The sequence below is a fragment of the Eubalaena glacialis genome, chromosome 12 (assembly GCF_028564815.1).
Source record: "Eubalaena glacialis isolate mEubGla1 chromosome 12, mEubGla1.1.hap2.+ XY, whole genome shotgun sequence".
Taxonomy (NCBI): Eukaryota; Metazoa; Chordata; class Mammalia; order Artiodactyla; family Balaenidae; genus Eubalaena; species Eubalaena glacialis.
Genome location: NC_083727.1, coordinates 101052098 through 101070742, shown reverse-complemented (window position 1 = coordinate 101070742; position 18645 = coordinate 101052098). Strand labels below are relative to the sequence as shown.

Sequence of the window (18645 nt, the reverse complement as noted above, 5' to 3'; positions counted from 1 at the left end):
AAACAGCTTTTTAAGGTGTGAGTTTTGTAATTGATTTAAGACTGCAATTGAAAAGTCTGAATGTCTTGGTTTTAAAATGTGTGTATGTATTTCTAAGTATAAAGAGATTAATAAGACTTCTGCATTTTGTTTGTTTTAAGGCGGGTTTCTTCCTTAATGTGGGAAGTTCGGTATATAGAGCATAATACACGAACATTTAATGAGCCTGGAAGCCCTATTGTGAAATCTGCTAAATTTGTGACTGATCTTCTTCTACACTTTATAAAGTGAGTATTTTTCCACACTTAATTATATTACTGTAATAATTAATGACAGTATTTTAAAATGTAAAATGCCAAAACGTAGAATACAGTCATTTTTTTTATACATCATGTCACGTGCTGTGCTGTAAGCATAGTTCCACTCAAAATAGGAAGTGTATGTCTGTCTAAAGAAGCAGCGTTTAGTTCACTGGCTGATAATAATTACAGAGTCAAAGAGATTGTGTTGCAGTTGTGTTCTGCAATTCAAGTAAGAAAACATGGATCTTTCTCTAAATGCAATGTTCGATAATAATAATAATAGCAAGCTTTTACTGAACGTGTAATGTTTTACCTAAATTAGCTCTTCTAAGTCAGATAAAAATCTTACAGGTGGGAGAGATCATTATCTGGAATTTACAGTTAAGGAAATAGAATCTTTTAGAGGTTAACTTGTTTAATTTTCACAGTAAATGAGTGTCTGCCATTTGATTTGAGAACCTTTCATCTTAAAATTGTATTGCCCCTATCAAGTTTATGAACAAGTATTCAAATACGTCAGCAGGAAACTGAATTTAACTTTCAAGGTTTTTCTTCTTCAAAGTCAAGTTTACTTCCTCATTCATTAATCCCATACCAAGAGTGATGATAACTACAACTTCTTAAGACAGCAGGACTTTTACTTCCTTGTCTTATGGATTTTATGTATTCATAGAATGAATTGAGTCTTCTAAATTGAAGCCAGAGGAATGAATCATATGTATGTTTTCTACAAAATACAGATCTGAATTCATACTAAGTTTATTTATATTGGATAATTTTTTCTCATTAAGAGGAGAATTGGGTATTTTATAATTTAAGTATTCACCTGTTATCAGCTTTCACTTTTACATGAAGGGATTATTGAGGCTTTTTTTTAAAAAAAACATCTCCAGCTTCATTCTCATTACTCAGCATAATCATAGGATCCCTTTTCTTGGTATTAGGTGAGTTTGTTTTGCTAAGGAATGTAGGTAATTGCAATATAAAAAAACCACCAAAGAAAATTCGTAAGATAAACTTTATGCCCTTCCTCGACCTTGTTTCTCTAAAGAAAGCTGTTGCCTTTCAAGTAGTTTCGGGGCTGTTATTGCTAAGCTTTTGCTGCTTTTCAGTAAAATTGATAATCAAGAATTAATAATCAAGATAATAAAAATTAGTTATCCTCAGAAAACTATTCATATAACTCGGTTGTAAAAGTTTATAATATCTTAACTGTAAAGTTTTTAATCTGTAATTTTGTGTGTTTTATATATGTTATGTACATCTGTTTTTCCAAAGAGATAGGAATCAATAGAATCACATGATAGAGTAAATTCATATTTTAGTGAAATAATTTAGATGAAAATTATTTTTACAGTTGGAATAATCTGTGAAATTGTATTTCTTTCAAATAGTTATTTTGAAACGCCTTATAAGAACAGATTAAAATAAAATAATAAAGCATTTACATTGTATATATCTAAAAGTAAATCCCTGGCATTTTTTAGAGGTATACAATTTGTTAAGAACCATTTTTAGCTAGCATTACTTTTCAAGATGTGTCTAGTATGTCTTGAAATTTTGGTAATGGTACTTCTTAATTGAGTTATTTGGCCAAATTTCAAGCAATAGATGTATACAAAGTGTTTTAATAGATACTTGGAGATAGAAAGAAATGCATAATTATCCTCTTAATACAGTTTTGTAGGGTAGATAAATCTGTAGCTATAATATAAGGAAAAAGTAAAAGGAGTTTGTATGAATGTTTAGATGAGGGATAGGGTCACTTCTGGCTATAAGGGTGGGATTTCAGGTACAGAGAGAAGTATGTTAAGGTGTTCTGGACAAGGTAGATACTGATTCAGAAGTTAGATGAAAGGAAAGCAGTTCCAGGGATGAGGAATGGCACGATGGAGGAAGGTAAAGGTTTGTTAAGGGAATCGAGTCACTGAAATGAGGTGAAGTAGAGAGTACGTGAGCAGCAGTAGTAGGGATGCAGGGCGCTAAACTCGAGTGTGGACCGTATGGTGGAGGGCCTCGAGTGCTGATGCGAGGAATGCGAGGAGCTACACTTAAAATGTGAGCACAGGGGGCAAGGAGCTGTGGGAAGTGTGTGTGCACACGAGAGCAGCATGGTGCTCGCTACGCCATAAAAGTATTAAACTGACTGCAGATTGACTTACTTCTACAGCTGAGCAAGTAAGAGGTGATGGCTTAATTTATGGAAGTGAGAAAGAGGCAGATGCTAAGAGATTTTGAAGGTAGAATCACAGAACTTGTCCAATGATTGGGTTTATAAGGAGGAGGCAAGGGAAGGAATATTGAAAAACCATGCATTACTGTAAGAATGGTTGAAAAAAAAAAGTTAAAAAGAAAAGGGAGAAAGAGTGGGAAACAACAGTTAGGTTTAGACATGCAGAATTTTAGATGGTGTCAGGAATCTCAGGAAAAGAGTCAGACCAAATTATAGGAATTTGGAGTTCATTAACACAGATAAACTGCAGATATATAAGATTATGTGGTCAAAAGGTATAGAAGATGGCTAAGGACAAAATTTTAGGGAATGCCTACATTTAAGAATGAAAGGAAGAAGGAATTAGAAGACAGGAGGTATACTAGCTATTCCTTGTAGACTGAAGAAGGAAGGAAGGCATTCCAGGCACAGTAGTGAACTGAGCAAAACCTGGGAGATGGGAATTGGGCTTGGTGTAATGAAATAGGCCAGAGTGGAGGCTCCACATAGAGTGGAGGGGCAGGGGCAGATGTGTGTGCATAGGGTTTTGGAGTCAACTGATGAGGAAGCCTTCAGCTTCAAGTTTTACCTTAAACTCTTGTTTTACTAACAGGTTTAAAGGACAAAAATCTCATGACTCCAGTCTTGTATACTAACATTTCTTTGTTATTTAGGGATCAGACTTGTTATAACATAATTCCACTCTACAATTCAATGAAGAAGAAAGTTTTGTCTGACTCTGAGGTATTTAATATTTCATTATGATTATTACTACATTGCTTATGTTCCATATATAAAAAGAAATTTACACACAGTAGTTTTCAGGTAAATGCTGTTATGAAAATTATTTTTGCCTAATGCTGTTGCTAACTGTTTTAAAAAAATGATTCAGAATTATCTTGTTATAGTTATAATTTTTTTTAAATGGTGGGTGGAGGGAGACTTTTTAGTGAATCAATAAAGTGTTCCAGCATCATATATACTATGGGTTTTCCAAAATGTAAAGGAGATAATTGGTATTAAAAAACTATAGAATATAGTGAAACCTAGAATATTTTATGAATCTGATAAATTCTTGCTTCAAAGGAAGAAGAAAAAGAAGACACTGACGTGCCAGGAACTTCTACCCGGAAAAGGAAGGTAATAAGTTTTTTGTTTTAACAGAAGTGCTTTATATGAATTAAAATGTATTAAGCATTTTTTTTACTCTTACTATTTTTAAAGACAGGTTAAGTATTAACTTCCAAATCAGTTTCCATCACAAAAATGCATGGTTTTCAGAACTAGGTGAATGATGTTTTCTTTTATTTGAATTACTGTGTATTACCTAATTATCCAAGATTAAAAATAAAAATTTTTATTATATGTCTTATTTTATTAATATTATTTGAACATTTTAATTTTAGGACCATCAGCCTAGAAGAAGATTACGTAACAGAGCACAGTCTTATGATATTCAAGCATGGAAAAAACAGTGTCAAGAATTGTTAAATCTCATATTTCAGTGTGAAGATTCTGAGCCTTTCCGCCAGCCAGTAGATCTTCTTGAATATCCAGTAAGTGTTTTTTTTTTAATGTGTTTGCACATAGCTTTTTTTTTTTTTTTTTTTAATTTATTTTTTTTTGGCTGCGTTGGGTCTTCGTTGCTGCGCGCAGGCTTTCTCTAGTTGCGGCAGACAGGGACTACTCGTCGTTGCAGGGTGCAGGCTTCTCATTCTCTTGTGGAGCACCAGCTCTAGGCGTGCGGGCTCAGTAGTTGTGGCTCACGGGCTCTAGAGCGCAGGCTCAGTAGTTGTGGTGCACGGGCTTAGTTGCTCCGCGGCTTGTGGGATCTTCCCAGGCCAGGGCTCGAGAACCCGTGTCCCCTGCATTGGCAGGCGGATTCTTAACCACTGCGCCACCAGGGAAGCCCCCCAGTAAGTATTTTTGAAAATACTTTCTTAACTTGTCAGTTTGATTTTGATTTATATATATACATACATATATATCTCTTATACATGACAGTTTACTATTTATTTTTATGATTATGGTTTATTTGTTTTTTATTTCATACACATTCTCATTATCCATTTGGCTCCACAGAGCATCTAAATTGAACAGTGTGGTACAAAAGGAGTAACCCTGAACTAGGACTCCAGAGGACTGGGCCATTGTCCCAGCTCTGCCTCTTACCAGTTCTGCAGTTTCGAGCAAGTTATTTCGTTTTCATATCTGAGTATATAGTTACTATCTTCTTTTCCACACTAATTCTGTGAATTTACTATGGAAATTACTTAGGAAACAACAATAATTATACCTGTCTCTAACCTTCCTTACAGGGTTATAGAAGTGGAATGAGAATATTACTAGTTATTTATTAAACATTAAAATAGTTTTTACACTGAAGCACTATATATAAATGTAAGGTGGCACTATTATATATGTAGGTTATGCCAATTTATGATCTTTATGGAACTCATGGTAAAAAGTTTGAGTAAACATGTTGCAAGTATTTATTTTTGCGTGCAGTCTTAGCAATCTAAATTTCACTTCAAGTGATTTTTTTTTATTCCTTTTTCCAGTTACTAAAGATTGTATATCAGATAACATTCATGGTTTCAAATTAAAACTAAACGTTTTATAAGAGATCATGACCTGGATGTGGTATCACCAAAGTCTTTATTATCTGTTTTTTTATGTATGTGTTCTAATTTGCAATGATGAAAATAGAGAAATTTCATCAATAGATAAATATCATAAATGACTTGTCGTTTTAAAAATCAAGAAACATGTAATCTTAAATGTAGAAGATAAATCTTTAATTCCAGCAATGTGATAAACTGGACTAATTCAAACCCTACCATCCAAAAAACCTCTTAGAAGAACTGAGCTAATGCTAAAGTGCTCTGGTTTTCATTTCTCTTTGTTTTTGAAACCTGTGGATTTCCCTTTGTTTCTTGCAAGCCCAAGTATGTATTTTATATAATCTCTAAGCCCAGGAGTTTTCACTGGTAAATTCTACCAGATGTTTAAAGAACTAACACAAATCCTACACTGTCTCTTCCTCAAGAAAAAGAATGCTTCTACACTCATTCTATGAAGCCAGTGTTACCCTGATGTCAAAACCAGACAAAACAGTACAAAAGAAGAAAGTGCAAAAATTCTTAATATCAGCAAATAGAATTCAGCAATATATAAAAATGATTTTGTACCCTGACCAAGTGGGTTTTTTCCCAGGGATATAAGGCTGGTTCAGTATTCAGAAATCAGTCAATATGTCAACAATTCAATACTAAAGAAGAAAAATCACATGATCATATCAGTGCAGAAAAGGCATCTCACAGAATTCAGTACTCATTTCTTTTAAGAATGTACATGTTGGGTATGGTGTGGTAATTAATCATTGTGACCACAGGAGGAAACAAGAATGAGTCTTGGAAGAAAGAAATTTATTACACTTACAGATCCCAGAGAGAGGTTCACCAAATACCACTTAGGGCCACAGGGGAAAGCACAGGGTCTTAGTCACATTGCAGAAGACAGGAGCAGGGGGGCTTCCCTGGTGGCACAGTGGTTAAGAAACAGCATGCCAAAGCAGGGGACACGGGTCTGATCCCTGGTCCGGGAAGATCCCACATGCCGTGGAGCAACTAGCCTGTGTGCCACAACTACTGAGCCTGCGCTCTAGAGCTCGCAAGCCACAACTACTGAAGCCCGCCCACCTAGAGCCTGTGCTTCGCAACAAGAGAAGCCACTGCAGTGAGAAGCCCACACACCACCACAGAGAGTAGCCCCCGCTCACCACAACTAGAGAAAGCCCTCGCACAGCAACGAAGACCCAACACAGCCAAAAAAAACAGGAGCAAAGGAAAAGCTTAGGCCAGAGCCTTTACTGGGGTTTCCATGAGAAAGGCAAGGCAGGGCATAGTCAACAGCTTAAGATTGGCTACTTGGAATTACTCCAATTGGTTTTGGGGCATAGGGGTGGTCTCTGGTTGTCTGATACCTGACCCTGGGATGATTCAGGGCAGAGGAAATACTGGCTTGGTGTGTGAGGGTTGCTTAAGGACATGGTTGGTTTGCATATGAAAGCTGTATTCCCAGCACAACCCTTTGCCATCTCTAAGAATTGCCTAGCCCTTGGCAGTCTCTCCTTAGGTCTTTTTGGCCCCCAAAATGCCACAGTATCAAGAATACAAAAATAAGAAAATTAATATAGTTGGCCCTGTGTTGAATGGATGCCAAAAAAACAAATACATAATCTAAGAAAACAGAACACCATTAATAATAAAAACAGACTCTTAAGAAAACTAGGAATAAAGGGGATCTTCCGTAACTTGATAAAGAACATCTGTTTAACAACCTGTAGCTAACATCATGCTTAATCATGAAAAACTGAATGCTTTCCCCCTAAGATTGGGAGTGAAGCAAAAATGTCCATTCTCACAGCTGCTATTTAACATAGTACTACAAATTCGAGCCAGTGCAACAAGACAAGAAAAGGAAATAAAGGGCATTGCAGATTGTTATGGAAGAAATAAAACTGTCCCTATTTGTAAAAGGCAGTGATACTGTTTGCTTTTATGGTCAAACATATTTGATCATAATTTAAACTTGATGGGGCAAAGTCAAGTTATTGTATTTCAAAAAATACAGTTACATACTCTGGGACTATGGAAAAGGTGTAGTATTATTTACTCCTTTAAAGATACCATATTTGGATCATTTTATACTATTCTGTTGCTTTTTTCTCCTTTCATTTGCCTGTTTTTATTGCTTCTAATCTATTGCTTTATTTTATACACAATTGATTAGGTGGAGACTTTGGGTGACTGCACTTTTCCTCCGTGGAATGAAGTGTAAAGGCTTTGTGACAGATATTTACATTCATAATTCTTGATAACTGCAAAGTTCCCAATTATAGTAATTGTAGTACTGAAGTTGAGGTTACTAGAACTCAGGCCTTCACATACATGGGATGTTAACATATTTTTATTGTTTTTATCTCTTAATTTTAAAGGTACAGTTATGTTTCAGTGAATTAGAAGCCTTCAGAGTTCATGGGTAATATAAAGTTTTGGGTTTTTTATATCAAACTTGTAGTTGTGGAACTGAGTTTTTTCGATATTCTTTTAATCTCCTTTTTCAAACACAACTCTACCCTTTACCTCTTTCTGAAGGAAAAAAAAAAAGCAGAATTTATAGGTTCTTGAATGAGAGAAATCCTGTGTTGATTGCAGTAAAAGGTAGGGGACATGAAAAAAATAAAAATGACTTGGGGAAAAAAGGGAGCCTTGATGAGGGAAACGAGGAGTGATTATTAATAGTTCTAGGACTTGCAGTCATCACAGAAATTGAACGTGAATCCCTGTTATGAGAAGTAATGCATTATTATTATTATATTATTAATATGACCTGTTTTCCCTCTCTTAGGACTACAGAGACATCATTGACACTCCAATGGATTTTGCTACCGTTAGAGAGACTTTAGAGGCTGGGAATTATGAGTCACCAATGGAGTTATGTAAAGATGTCAGACTTATTTTTAGTAATTCCAAAGCATATACACCAAGCAAAAGATCAAGGGTATATAATTGAATTGCTTTCTTTTCTGTTTAAATGAAATGAAATTAGTAGAAAAGTATGTTGAGTAACTAAATGCTGCTTTTATTTAAAATTTAAAGCAAAATTGACAAACTTTCTATTAGGTTCTTAATGGTATTCTAGTGGAAAAAAGAATTCACATCTTTCTATTTTATTCCTTCTATGAAAAAACAGTAATGTCACTAATGTTTAGGAATGGTTACTTTTCTTGAAGGTAGTGTAGTTGAATAGACATCACGTACACATTGTCCTGATACGTGTTAGAGGTACGTGTGCTTAACTTTTCCAGCTGTTTTCTGAATTAGTGGAAAGGAGCATTTTTTTCCATATAATGCTCATATGAGTCATAAAAATGAGTAAAACTATAAATATCATTTACTTTTCTTTGCCCAACAAATACAAAAATAATTTAATTGTAACAATGTTTCTGCTTTAGTCTTTGTCAAAAGAGATTGAGAAAAAGCAGTGTTTTAAATTCTAAAATCTTTTTGCTAGAAAAATATTTAAATTATTATCTCAAAGGAACAGGCATTTCCTTTCGGGAATGTTTGAACAGTTTTGTTTCTTTCCATAGATTTACAGCATGAGTTTGCGCCTGTCCGCTTTCTTTGAAGAACACATTAGTTCAGTTTTATCGGATTATAAATCTGCCCTTCGTTTTCATAAAAGAAATACAATAACCAAAAGGAGGAGGAAAAGAAATAGAAGCAGCTCTGTTTCCAGTAGTGCTGCATCAAGGTATTTGATTTCTTTTAAATATCATCAGCTGATCTATAACTTTGTCATCTAAATGATAGAACTTGGTGTTTTTTAATACTTCCTTTACTATTCCCTATATTGCAGAATGATATATTTGACATGCAAGTTCCTATGATGTGGAGGATTTTTAATCTTTTAACTAAAGCTATACTAGTGTAAGTGCTTAAATTCAAACTGCTAAATCTGTACAGTAAAACAGCATTTTTAGGATAGTGATGGCATCATGCTTTCTGTCATATAACTATAGCATTTACAGCGATCCTTCACTAAATATTCACTTTTCAAAGGCTCACAACCATATGAAATCCACTACAAATCTCATATTTTAACATATTTCATAACAGTACAAATATTGAATCCAACAGTATTATAAAACTGTTTTATTCATCCACATAGAGCTATAAGAATGACTAATAATACTATTTTATTTACAGCCCTGAACGGAAAAAAAGGATCTTAAAACCCCAGTTAAAGTCAGATATTGCTACCTCTCCATTCTCTGCACCTACACGATCAATACCACCAAGGCACAGTGCTGCTCAGATAAATGGTAAAACGGAATCCAGTTCTGTAGTTCGAACCAGAAGCAATCGAGTAGCTGTAGATCCAGTTACCAGTGAGCAACCATCGACTTCTTCAGCAGCGAAGACTTTTATTTCGAAAGCTAACACATCTGCAGTGCCAGGGAAAACAAGTAAGAATCAGCTGCAGTTTCTAAATTGAAATATATATAATGACTTTTGTAATTTAAGCATTTACTTTGCCAAATGGAATATATTGGATTTAGTCAATTCCAGGAGACACTGTTGGTTTTGCTTTTCTTTATTGTTTTTGCACGTTTTTCTTTTAATTTTTTTTTGATAAGGAAAAGAATATTGAGGTTTAGGAGTGTCAGTATAGGATAATGCTCAAAAATGGCAACTCTGATCCAAACTGCCTAAATTTAAATCGTAGAACCCAGACTTGCTAGCAGTTTGCCAGCACTTGCCTTCATAATCTTGCAGTGACTGGACAGCTTCTGAAAGGTCTGCAACTATTATGTACGCCTTTTTCCTTTTTGAAAGTAGATTTCTTACGGAAGCTTTAAGCATCCCCCAGGTTTTGTCCTGTTGGCTAATTCAAACAATTCACTTTAGAAGTAATCCCAACCTTCTTGCTTGTTTTAAGGTTAAATAATTTAACTCTTAGCTTTTAATCTTTTGTATGTGTGTTCTAGTTCTAGAGAATTCCGTGAAACATTCCAAAACCTTGAGTACTCTTTCAAGTCCTGGTCAGTCCAATTTTAGTCATGCCACTAGGAATAATTCTACAAAAGAAAACATGGAAAAGGAAAAGCCAGCCAAACGTAAAATGAAATCATCTGTGCTCTCCAAGACATCCGCTCTCTCGAAGTCATCAGCTGTCATCGAGCAAGGTACCGTAGATCTTACAAATGGTGGTTCTATTGAAGATAACATTTATATCCACTTTTTAGGTTGCTCATTTAAGTCACACATTCTGTATTAGTTGATAAATTTACTGAGACATCTTTTGATTTTCAGCTTTGTGCCAAAAGCAGACTGTATTGTTACTAAATTTTAAAAGCCAAGAAAAACTTGCCCTATGAAAAATAAAAGCATATTCTGCCCTATGAAAAATAAAAGCATATTCTAAAATCAGAGGCTTTTAATGATATAAATTTAGTAGTTTTTAACTTCAGTATTACAAAACCTGGAAAAGTATATCCAAGAAGTTTAAATAAAGTTGAATTTAGTTAACCCAGTATAGCACTCCTTTAGAAAAATTTTTGAGTTTTCATATCACAAAATTCAACACACAGACCTTTAAATAATAATTCATTAGGATTGTCTATAGCCAGGTATCTATTCTAGCATACAACTTTCGACCGCTTACAGTTAAGCTTCCAAAGTTCTTTTGTCTTCAGATTTTCATTGTAAAAGTTTTCTGTTTGAAAGATGAAGAAAGTAACTGATGAAATACACCCTACGACATGTTAAAATAATTATGGCTTCTTGACAGCAGACAGCTCAAGAATAAGTGTTTTTCGTCATGACTTCCAGAGTGTGTCTAGACCATTTCCTTTTCAGTATTCCCCCCAGAAACCTCTCACAATTTAATTTTTCTACTGAAACGACCTCATTTTGATTAATGATATTGGGATCTTCCCACCTGTATAAGTTTAAAATCATCATCCAAATCTACTTATTTCTTTCTGCCTCCTTAACATCTCAGATCCATTTCCTCCTCTCCATTCTCACTTCGGTGGACTGTCGTACTCTCCTAACTGGTCTCCCTGCCTCAGTTCTCAGCTCTACCTTATTCAGTCCATCTTCCACATTTCAGTCAAAGTGACCTTTCTGATCACGTGCACACAGACACACACACAGAGAGAATTAAGATCCTTCCCTGCCTTCGAATCATACATGGAATCAGAGTTTAATGTTTTTGCCTGTTATACAAGACGCTTCATTGCTTGGCTGTTGTCTAACATTCAGCTGTCCTTACTTTTCTGTCTCCCTTTTATGTCCCAGCCATCCTAAACCACTTGGAAGTCCATAAATATTGTTGTCCTTTCTTCCTTCTTTGGAATTTCTTTTTTTCCTACTAGTTTAATAGTTTCCTGTTCATTGCCTTTTGTGGCCCTTATAATGTTGATAGAACTATTCTTTTTTTACGTTGTCCGTCTCCAGTAGAATCTGAACTCTTGTGCTTGCCCATGCTCATTTTTTAATTGCCTGTACTTAGTATATAGTGGACAATCAGTGTTTGAATAAATAAGCAAATAATTTTGTATGTGAGTGTTTTACATTTTCATATTTGCTTCCTATCTGAACTGAATTCAAAGTTTTGAATGGTATATTGGCCTTGCTTCTGTTAGTCCTGAATCCTAGAGAAATCAAATGTATGTAGAGAATTGGTTCTAGCATTATGATAGGGGAGGTCCAATAGCCAATTTGATTCATAGTTTTTGAGTATTACAAATACATAGGAATACCAGTACAGTATAGAAATATAATAAGCTACTATGTAACTCATTAATGATGACTTATCACATAAATATTGGCACTTGAATTAACTATTAGAAACAAGAGCAGTGCTGTGCAGTTGAAATATAATACAAGCCACATATGTTCTAGTAGCTACATGTAGTAACAGCAAACAGGTGAAATTATCAGTTTTAATGCTGTATTTTATTTACTCCTTTATATCCAAAATATTATTTCAGTGTGTCATCAGTGTTTCAAAATGTACACTGCTTCATATTCAAATTTCAACTTAATTAAAAATTCAGTTCCTCAATTGCTTAGTTACATTTCAAGTGCTCAGTGGCCATGTGGTTAGTAGTGACCTCATTGGATAGTACAGGTCCAGATGAGTGATTTTTAAAACTTCTTTTTAACTCTTGAATTCCTTTTTAAAAGAACTGCATTAGTTCTGAACCTTTTTAGGTTACATATTGCTTTGTAAAGTTGGCCAACCCTGTAGTTTTTTTCCCTAAAAAAATTCACATAGGCATATCCACACAAAATTTGGACCATTTCAAGGAGCTCCTGGAGTCCTTGAAGCCAGTCTGTAGAACTTTTGTAGGGTATATGAACTGGATGTTTATTTGCCAGTAGTCTTAATGTAAAACAAATTAAAAGATATACAGAATCTTACAGAATCCTCAGGCAGGTTAAGGGTAATTGTTTGTTAGAAAATACTTTTACTACTTTATGCACACACACGTTTCTCCCCTGCGCCCCTCCCCTCGTCATTATTCAAAACCACTAATCTGAAGAAAGTCATTTGTACTGTGGGGTCAGAAAATGAGGGCTTTGCCTTCTTCCTCTGCTATTGGCTCAGAGACTCCTTCTCTGAGTCTCTTGACAGTTATTTCCTGAAGTTTACAAAGCACAGTACAGTTCAAGCCCAAGACATATACCATTATGAAGAAGCATTCTCTTTAACAGCACTTTCCATCTCTTTATGGATTTCCTGTAAAATACTGCATTGCAGATCTCCCACCACAACCAAAACAAAAAACTTCAGAATTTTGGAGGAAAAAAAGTTAGTGGTAATGCGTGTTTGTCATCTTTTTCGTCATCTGCAAGGGTAATAGCTTTTTTTTTTTTTTTTTAAACCATAGAAAGGCAGTTCATCATGATGTCCAGATCCTACAGATTTAGAATTTGATCTTCAGAATTTTTTTAATTTTTTAATAAAACGTAATGGTCTTTATCATGGAGTTTGTTACAATGGGATTTTGATCCTGATAATAGTTGCACACATAGTGGATTTGATTGATATATGCAACCAGTATTGCTTATGATTATAAATCAGTCATTTGCCGTTCAGTTACATAAGGAGATAGGACTGTTCCAAAAAGAGCCTGTGAAGAAAACTGCCATTTAGTTGCTATTTTTTTTAACCCTTTTTTAAAAATTCTGTGACCAAGAGTAACTTATTTTTCTACTCTTGTAAAAAGGATAGATGAAGAATATCAAAGCCATGGTAGTGTTTATGGATGGAGAACAACTGTTATAAATTATTCCAGTAGATGTACTTCCAAACCTCTTGCATAGGAGTTAGTAGGAAAGGAGATCCTTTTTACTTCTGAGGAACATAAGGAAATATTTAGACTACAAATTCTTCTCTGATATCAGAGAGGTCATGATCGTCACATCCAAGAGAGGATTAAATAAGAGTTAGAATCATTCCAGTCTTGATAATCCCTTTTTCCTCCATCCGTAATAGAAAAAATGATTAGAGGAAAGTAGAGGGGGATGATAATGCTTATTTATTCCGATTACCAAGTTTAAAGGTCATGGATTTTATGCTACGATTATTTTCCATGATGGAGCTGCTTGAAGGTAGGAAGACAGAAAAAGTCTGTGTTAATGAGGGAAACAAAGTGCTTTGTGGTGGTGAAGTTCCGTACGAGTAAACAGGTCATTTTGTGTAATGAAAACAACGCTCATACGTTAGAATGTGTAGTAAAGGTAGTAGGAATAAGAAACCTTGGCTAATCCCAGCTCTATCATAATTTACAGTATTAACTTAGGCAAGTAATTTATTCGCTCTGAGTTTCATTTCCCTGTTGTCAAGTCATCAATGACTTCATTAAGGATGCTTCTCCTCTGTGAGTTTTAAATAGAAGATAAATAATATCATTAAACTGTTAGCCTTTTGTCAGTTCTTTTTCTCATATTAGTTTAAAAAAGTTAGGATTATGTCATTATGTATAAGTATAGCAGTGGACTTATTGACTGGTTTGAGGGTCAAATAAAAAAGCAGTTCCGTATATTAAGTGCACTGTTGTTCCCTTTTCAGCAGATTGTAAAAACAATGCTCTTGTACCCGGAAGCATTCAAGTAAATGGGCACGGAGGGCAGCCGTCTAAGCTTGTGAAGAGAGGACCTGGAAGGAAACCTAAGGTGGATGTTAATACCAGCAGTGGTGAAGTTACACACAAGAAGAGGGGTAGGAAGCCCAAAAAGCTACAGTATGCAAAGCCCGAAGATTCGGAGCAAAATAGCATGCATCCCATCAGAGATGAAGTAGTTCCTTCTTCAGCCTGCAATTTTCTTTCTGAAACTAATATTGTAAAGGAGGATTTGTTACAGAAAAAGAGTCGTGGAGGCAGAAAACCCAAAAGGAAGATGAAGACACAAAAACTAGACTCAGATCTCATAGTTCCTACAAGTGTTAAAATGCTAAGGAGAAGTAACCGAAAAAAGACAGACGATCCCCTGGATGAGGAAGAAGAGTTTGAGGAACTTAAAGGCTCTGAACCTCACATGAGAACTAGAAACCAAGGTCGAAGGACAGCCTTCTATAACGAGGATGACTCTGAAGAGGAGCAAAGGCAGCTGTTGTTTGAAGACACTTCTTTGACTTTTGGAACTTCTAGTAGAGGACGAGTCCGAAAGTTGACTGAAAAAGCAAAAGCTAACTTAATTGGTTGGTAACTTGCACCAAAATATTTTACTTCAAAATCTATAAAGCAGGTACAGTTAAGGAGTATGTAGAACTATGGCTTCTGCTTCCTTGCTGCTATGACGGATTAGGGAATGTTATGATTTGATTTGCAAAAAAAAACAAACTTACAAGACACTTCACTTCTTTAAATGAATATATATATATATAAATATATACATATATATTTTAAATGTTTGCTATTTATTGCCCTTAGGTAGGTTATGCATTTCAACATTCATTTCATTTACTGTTCAAAACAAAGGAAATTGAGGCTCTATATTATAGAATTCCCAATTTATTTCTGAAGAAGACAGTTCTGCTATACTCTTAAGGAGCATAATATTCCTAGTGATAGAGCATTTTATGTTAAAATGAATTATTTTTGACCAAGCCAGGTACATTTCTGTTGATACAGAAGTCTTGTCCCTAGGAGAACAGATGTTACCAGAGTAGCAGTAAATTAAGAAATGTGTTTCCTCTAAAGATAAATATAAAATTCCCACCATTTGATACCCTGAAAAGTTTAATTTTAATTATAGAATGTTCATTTACAAAGAATCTAGAGGAGGCTTTTGCTGTATTCCATTTCTGCCAAACTTAAGAGAAAATGTACTGATGAAAAGGAGACATATCCACATTGGAAAACATTTGACTGTCTAATTTTTCAGACCTTGATTCTTATGTCAATCACTCAATCTCTGTTTATTGTGCCAAAGACTGAGAATCAGTGCAGTGGAAAGCCTGTTTTTGACTGTCAGGACAGCATACACTTTTTCAATATTGGAAAGGCTATATATTATTCTAAAGAGCAAGTTATTAAAGAGTTATGCTGAGGTGTATCTTTTTTTGGTACTAATAGTAGAAAATAATGCACTGGTGGGTCCTTTGACAGAGATGTTTTAGAGAAAATGTTTAAGTGGTTAAAGGATTCAAGGAAAATACAGGAAAAAGGTATGGGATTTGATGTTTACTTGTTAATCCGGATTAATGTCATTTCTAAACTTTAGACATATCTAATAGGCTAAAATGACTTACAAAGAAATGTGTCTGTGTGTGTATGTGTATATATTGATAAATGGGTATAATTAAATATATATACAAACACATACTTATATACTATTACCCAGGTATAAATTCTTTTTTCAGGATTTTTTAGATAATGGTAGAATAAAAATTTTAAAATGTCATACTTTATAGTTTAATTTTAAGGGGAAGATTGGTTATTTTCAATTATTAAAGGTTTAAAAATAGGCCAAATCACTTTTTATGCAATCATGTTTTATACAGTGGTCTCATTGCACATTGTGTTTTTCCTGCACTTTTTACGGTATCCTTATCACGCTGGTATGTCAGTATACACCCTAAAGAAAAATTCCATTTAATGATTGTGCCTTGTATTCTATTATTTTTTGCATCATTAGTAAAATTAAGTTGTCTATTGTAAATGATAACTATATGACTTAGGAGAATGTATTGCTATATGTACTGCTATGGAAAAGGAAAGCAGTTATTTATTTGTTTATGGTACAGTTATTTTATACCTTAAAAACCAACATAAATACCATTTCTATTGTTTAAAGATTATTGTCCATTTTTTTAAAAGTTTTAAAGAATGTAGTATTTTCTGAGGACTGGTATGGTACAAAAATGTAGCCAAAATTTTCAGATACTACATTTTTAAAAAACGAGGTTGGGGAATATATGTATCAGCATGACCCTGATATAGAAAAATAAAGTCTTTAATTGAACCTTGGCAAAATACATTACATAATTATTTCTACAATATTTCTGGTAGGGATAAATGTTAGCTGTCATTTGATTGTCTTGAAAAAGGATGGAAAGTGATGCATTTGGGCTTTTTAGATTGTTTGTAACTAAATTTGTACAGAAATCCTCCTATGAAATTAAGTAAACCATTTTCCAGATCTTAACTGGATTGCTGTGATTTTGCAGTTGAAAATAATTTCAAATTTTTCAGGTTTTTTGTATATTTATTTTTTTCTAACAAATATATTTAACTATATAATTAAAATTCAGTAGTTAAACTCTTCATAATGCAGAAATGGATGGCTTGGTTGTATAGTAAAATGAGTCTCTCAGTTACACCAGTATTGAAAATAATAGTGTGTATGTTTGAAATTTAAGTCATTAATTTGTTGCTTTTGAAGGCAGTCTATTTGAAACATGTAATTTCCTGATGTTATCTGCATTGTGTTAGAAAATAAGACTATAAAATCCATTTTTGTAAAAAAAAGTATGTGTACAGTTTTAAGGTGTGTACAGGAAAAGGAAGAGCGTACACAGTCTTAAGAGTGAAATATACCACTAGTAGGGTGTATTAATTCTAACTCTTGAGCAAAAAAATGAGTATTTACCATCTTACCTGCAACAAGTAAATGTATTATTCCTGTTCTAAAGACACTATATACTTATGACCTATTTGGATATTATTAGACACTGGTTACTTAGTAAGGCAAAAATGACTTGGATCAGATTCTTTGTAATTGAAACACTTAAAAATGTATTAGTAATAACCAGATATATCTAGATTTTATTTTTTTATAATTTAGCTTCTATACGTTGCAAAAGTTGAATTGAGAAATTTAAGTCATCACCATAGTTTTGTTCTGTTTTACCACTTGGAAAATATCTTCTTTGAGACAGTAACACAGTATATATACTGTTTATAGGTCAAAAGGAAATGTTGGCAGTTGTTTTAGGTGAGCAATAAAAGAATTTTAAGTTTCCTGAAAGTTTCAGAAAGATAACTTGTTATTACATTCATAGAAAATGTAAATCAATTTATGTATTTTTAAGTACCTAACCCTAATCTTCTCTCCCTCCACCCCAACATTCTCGAGTCCCAATCAGATCTTATAAAATTACAAAATGTTGCAAATGAGCAGATTAAACAGTCAGTCTAATTACAATCTCATAACTCTGGGCAGTAGACATACTTCTTAAAAATTTTATTCTTTGCAATCTGCTATTATGGCATTGGACTGTTTTCTGCATATATTCATGAACTAAAGATTTGGCCTTGCTTTCATTGTTTTTATTATTGTACAGCATCACAAATTTGAAGACTATTTGGTAGCATTGTAACAACGATCTTCCTCAAGTAGAATAATTGTATAGAATATTTGTGAGCATGTTTAGGTCACATCTGAGACACGAAGTTTGGTTGAATCTAGTATCACTTGGAAATGAAGTATGTAATATATACACTGATCAGCAAAAAGATCCTTGTGCAGCATGTATGTTAACATCTAGAACTGTCCCTTATCTGCAGTGCAGTAGATTAATCAGACATTTTAACAAAAGTATTCAAATGACATTTTTAGCTTATATGATATTAGCAACATTTACATGTTTTGAAATATGATTTGTAATATAAATTAGTTTCTCCAGTTTATAGCGTTTAATTCTAGCATTCCATTTTATACATGCAAACATACCTCTCTCTCAGATGTCAACTGGAAGCAATTTTGACTGTTTTCTACCTAATGAAAACAAATTGTTATTCTGAATGTTTTTGTCCACCTGAAATTTATTTTTGAGTAGGTTGAAAGGACCAAGATACTTGACTGTTTAAAAGGGCTATAAGTGTTCTCATATGCAGGAAATACATGATTTTAAAAGTCATAATAGGGGAAGTACTTTTATGTTCTGTGAATTACACCCGTATTTAGTTGTTTTTTGGGTTTTTTGTTTTTAAACAGGTTGAGAAGTGGTTTAGTTAAATTTAGGCGACAATTAATTTTCCTACTAAAATCAGAAAATATACCTTTTCCTCACTCCCCTCCTTGCAGTTCCCCTCATTTCCCAAATTTCCAAGTGATTTGAACT

The 18645-nt window shown here is 34.0% G+C and overlaps 1 protein-coding gene across 4 annotated transcripts in view; it reads left to right on the top strand.

Annotated features, from left to right (window-relative positions):
• The window catches only part of PHIP (pleckstrin homology domain interacting protein), a 122004-nt gene extending 105299 nt beyond the window's left edge, over nt 1-16705 (top strand). For 2 of the 4 annotated variants that reach the window (XM_061207605.1, XM_061207604.1), the window contains exons 32-40: nt 141-266; nt 3168-3237; nt 3580-3633; nt 3900-4049; nt 7906-8058; nt 8651-8814; nt 9270-9529; nt 10052-10249; nt 14149-16705. In XM_061207605.1, coding sequence (XP_061063588.1) covers nt 141-266; nt 3168-3237; nt 3580-3633; nt 3900-4049; nt 7906-8058; nt 8651-8814; nt 9270-9529; nt 10052-10249; nt 14149-14786 — 1813 coding nt within the window. In that variant the 3' untranslated portion in view covers nt 14787-16705. Of the gene's footprint in view, nt 1-140; nt 267-3167; nt 3238-3579; nt 3634-3899; nt 4050-7905; nt 8059-8650; nt 8815-9269; nt 9530-10023; nt 10250-14148 lie in introns of those variants that run through there. The other 2 variants (XM_061207606.1, XM_061207607.1) reach the window with 2 other exon arrangements.
• Nucleotides 16706-18645: the final 1940 nt, after the last annotated feature.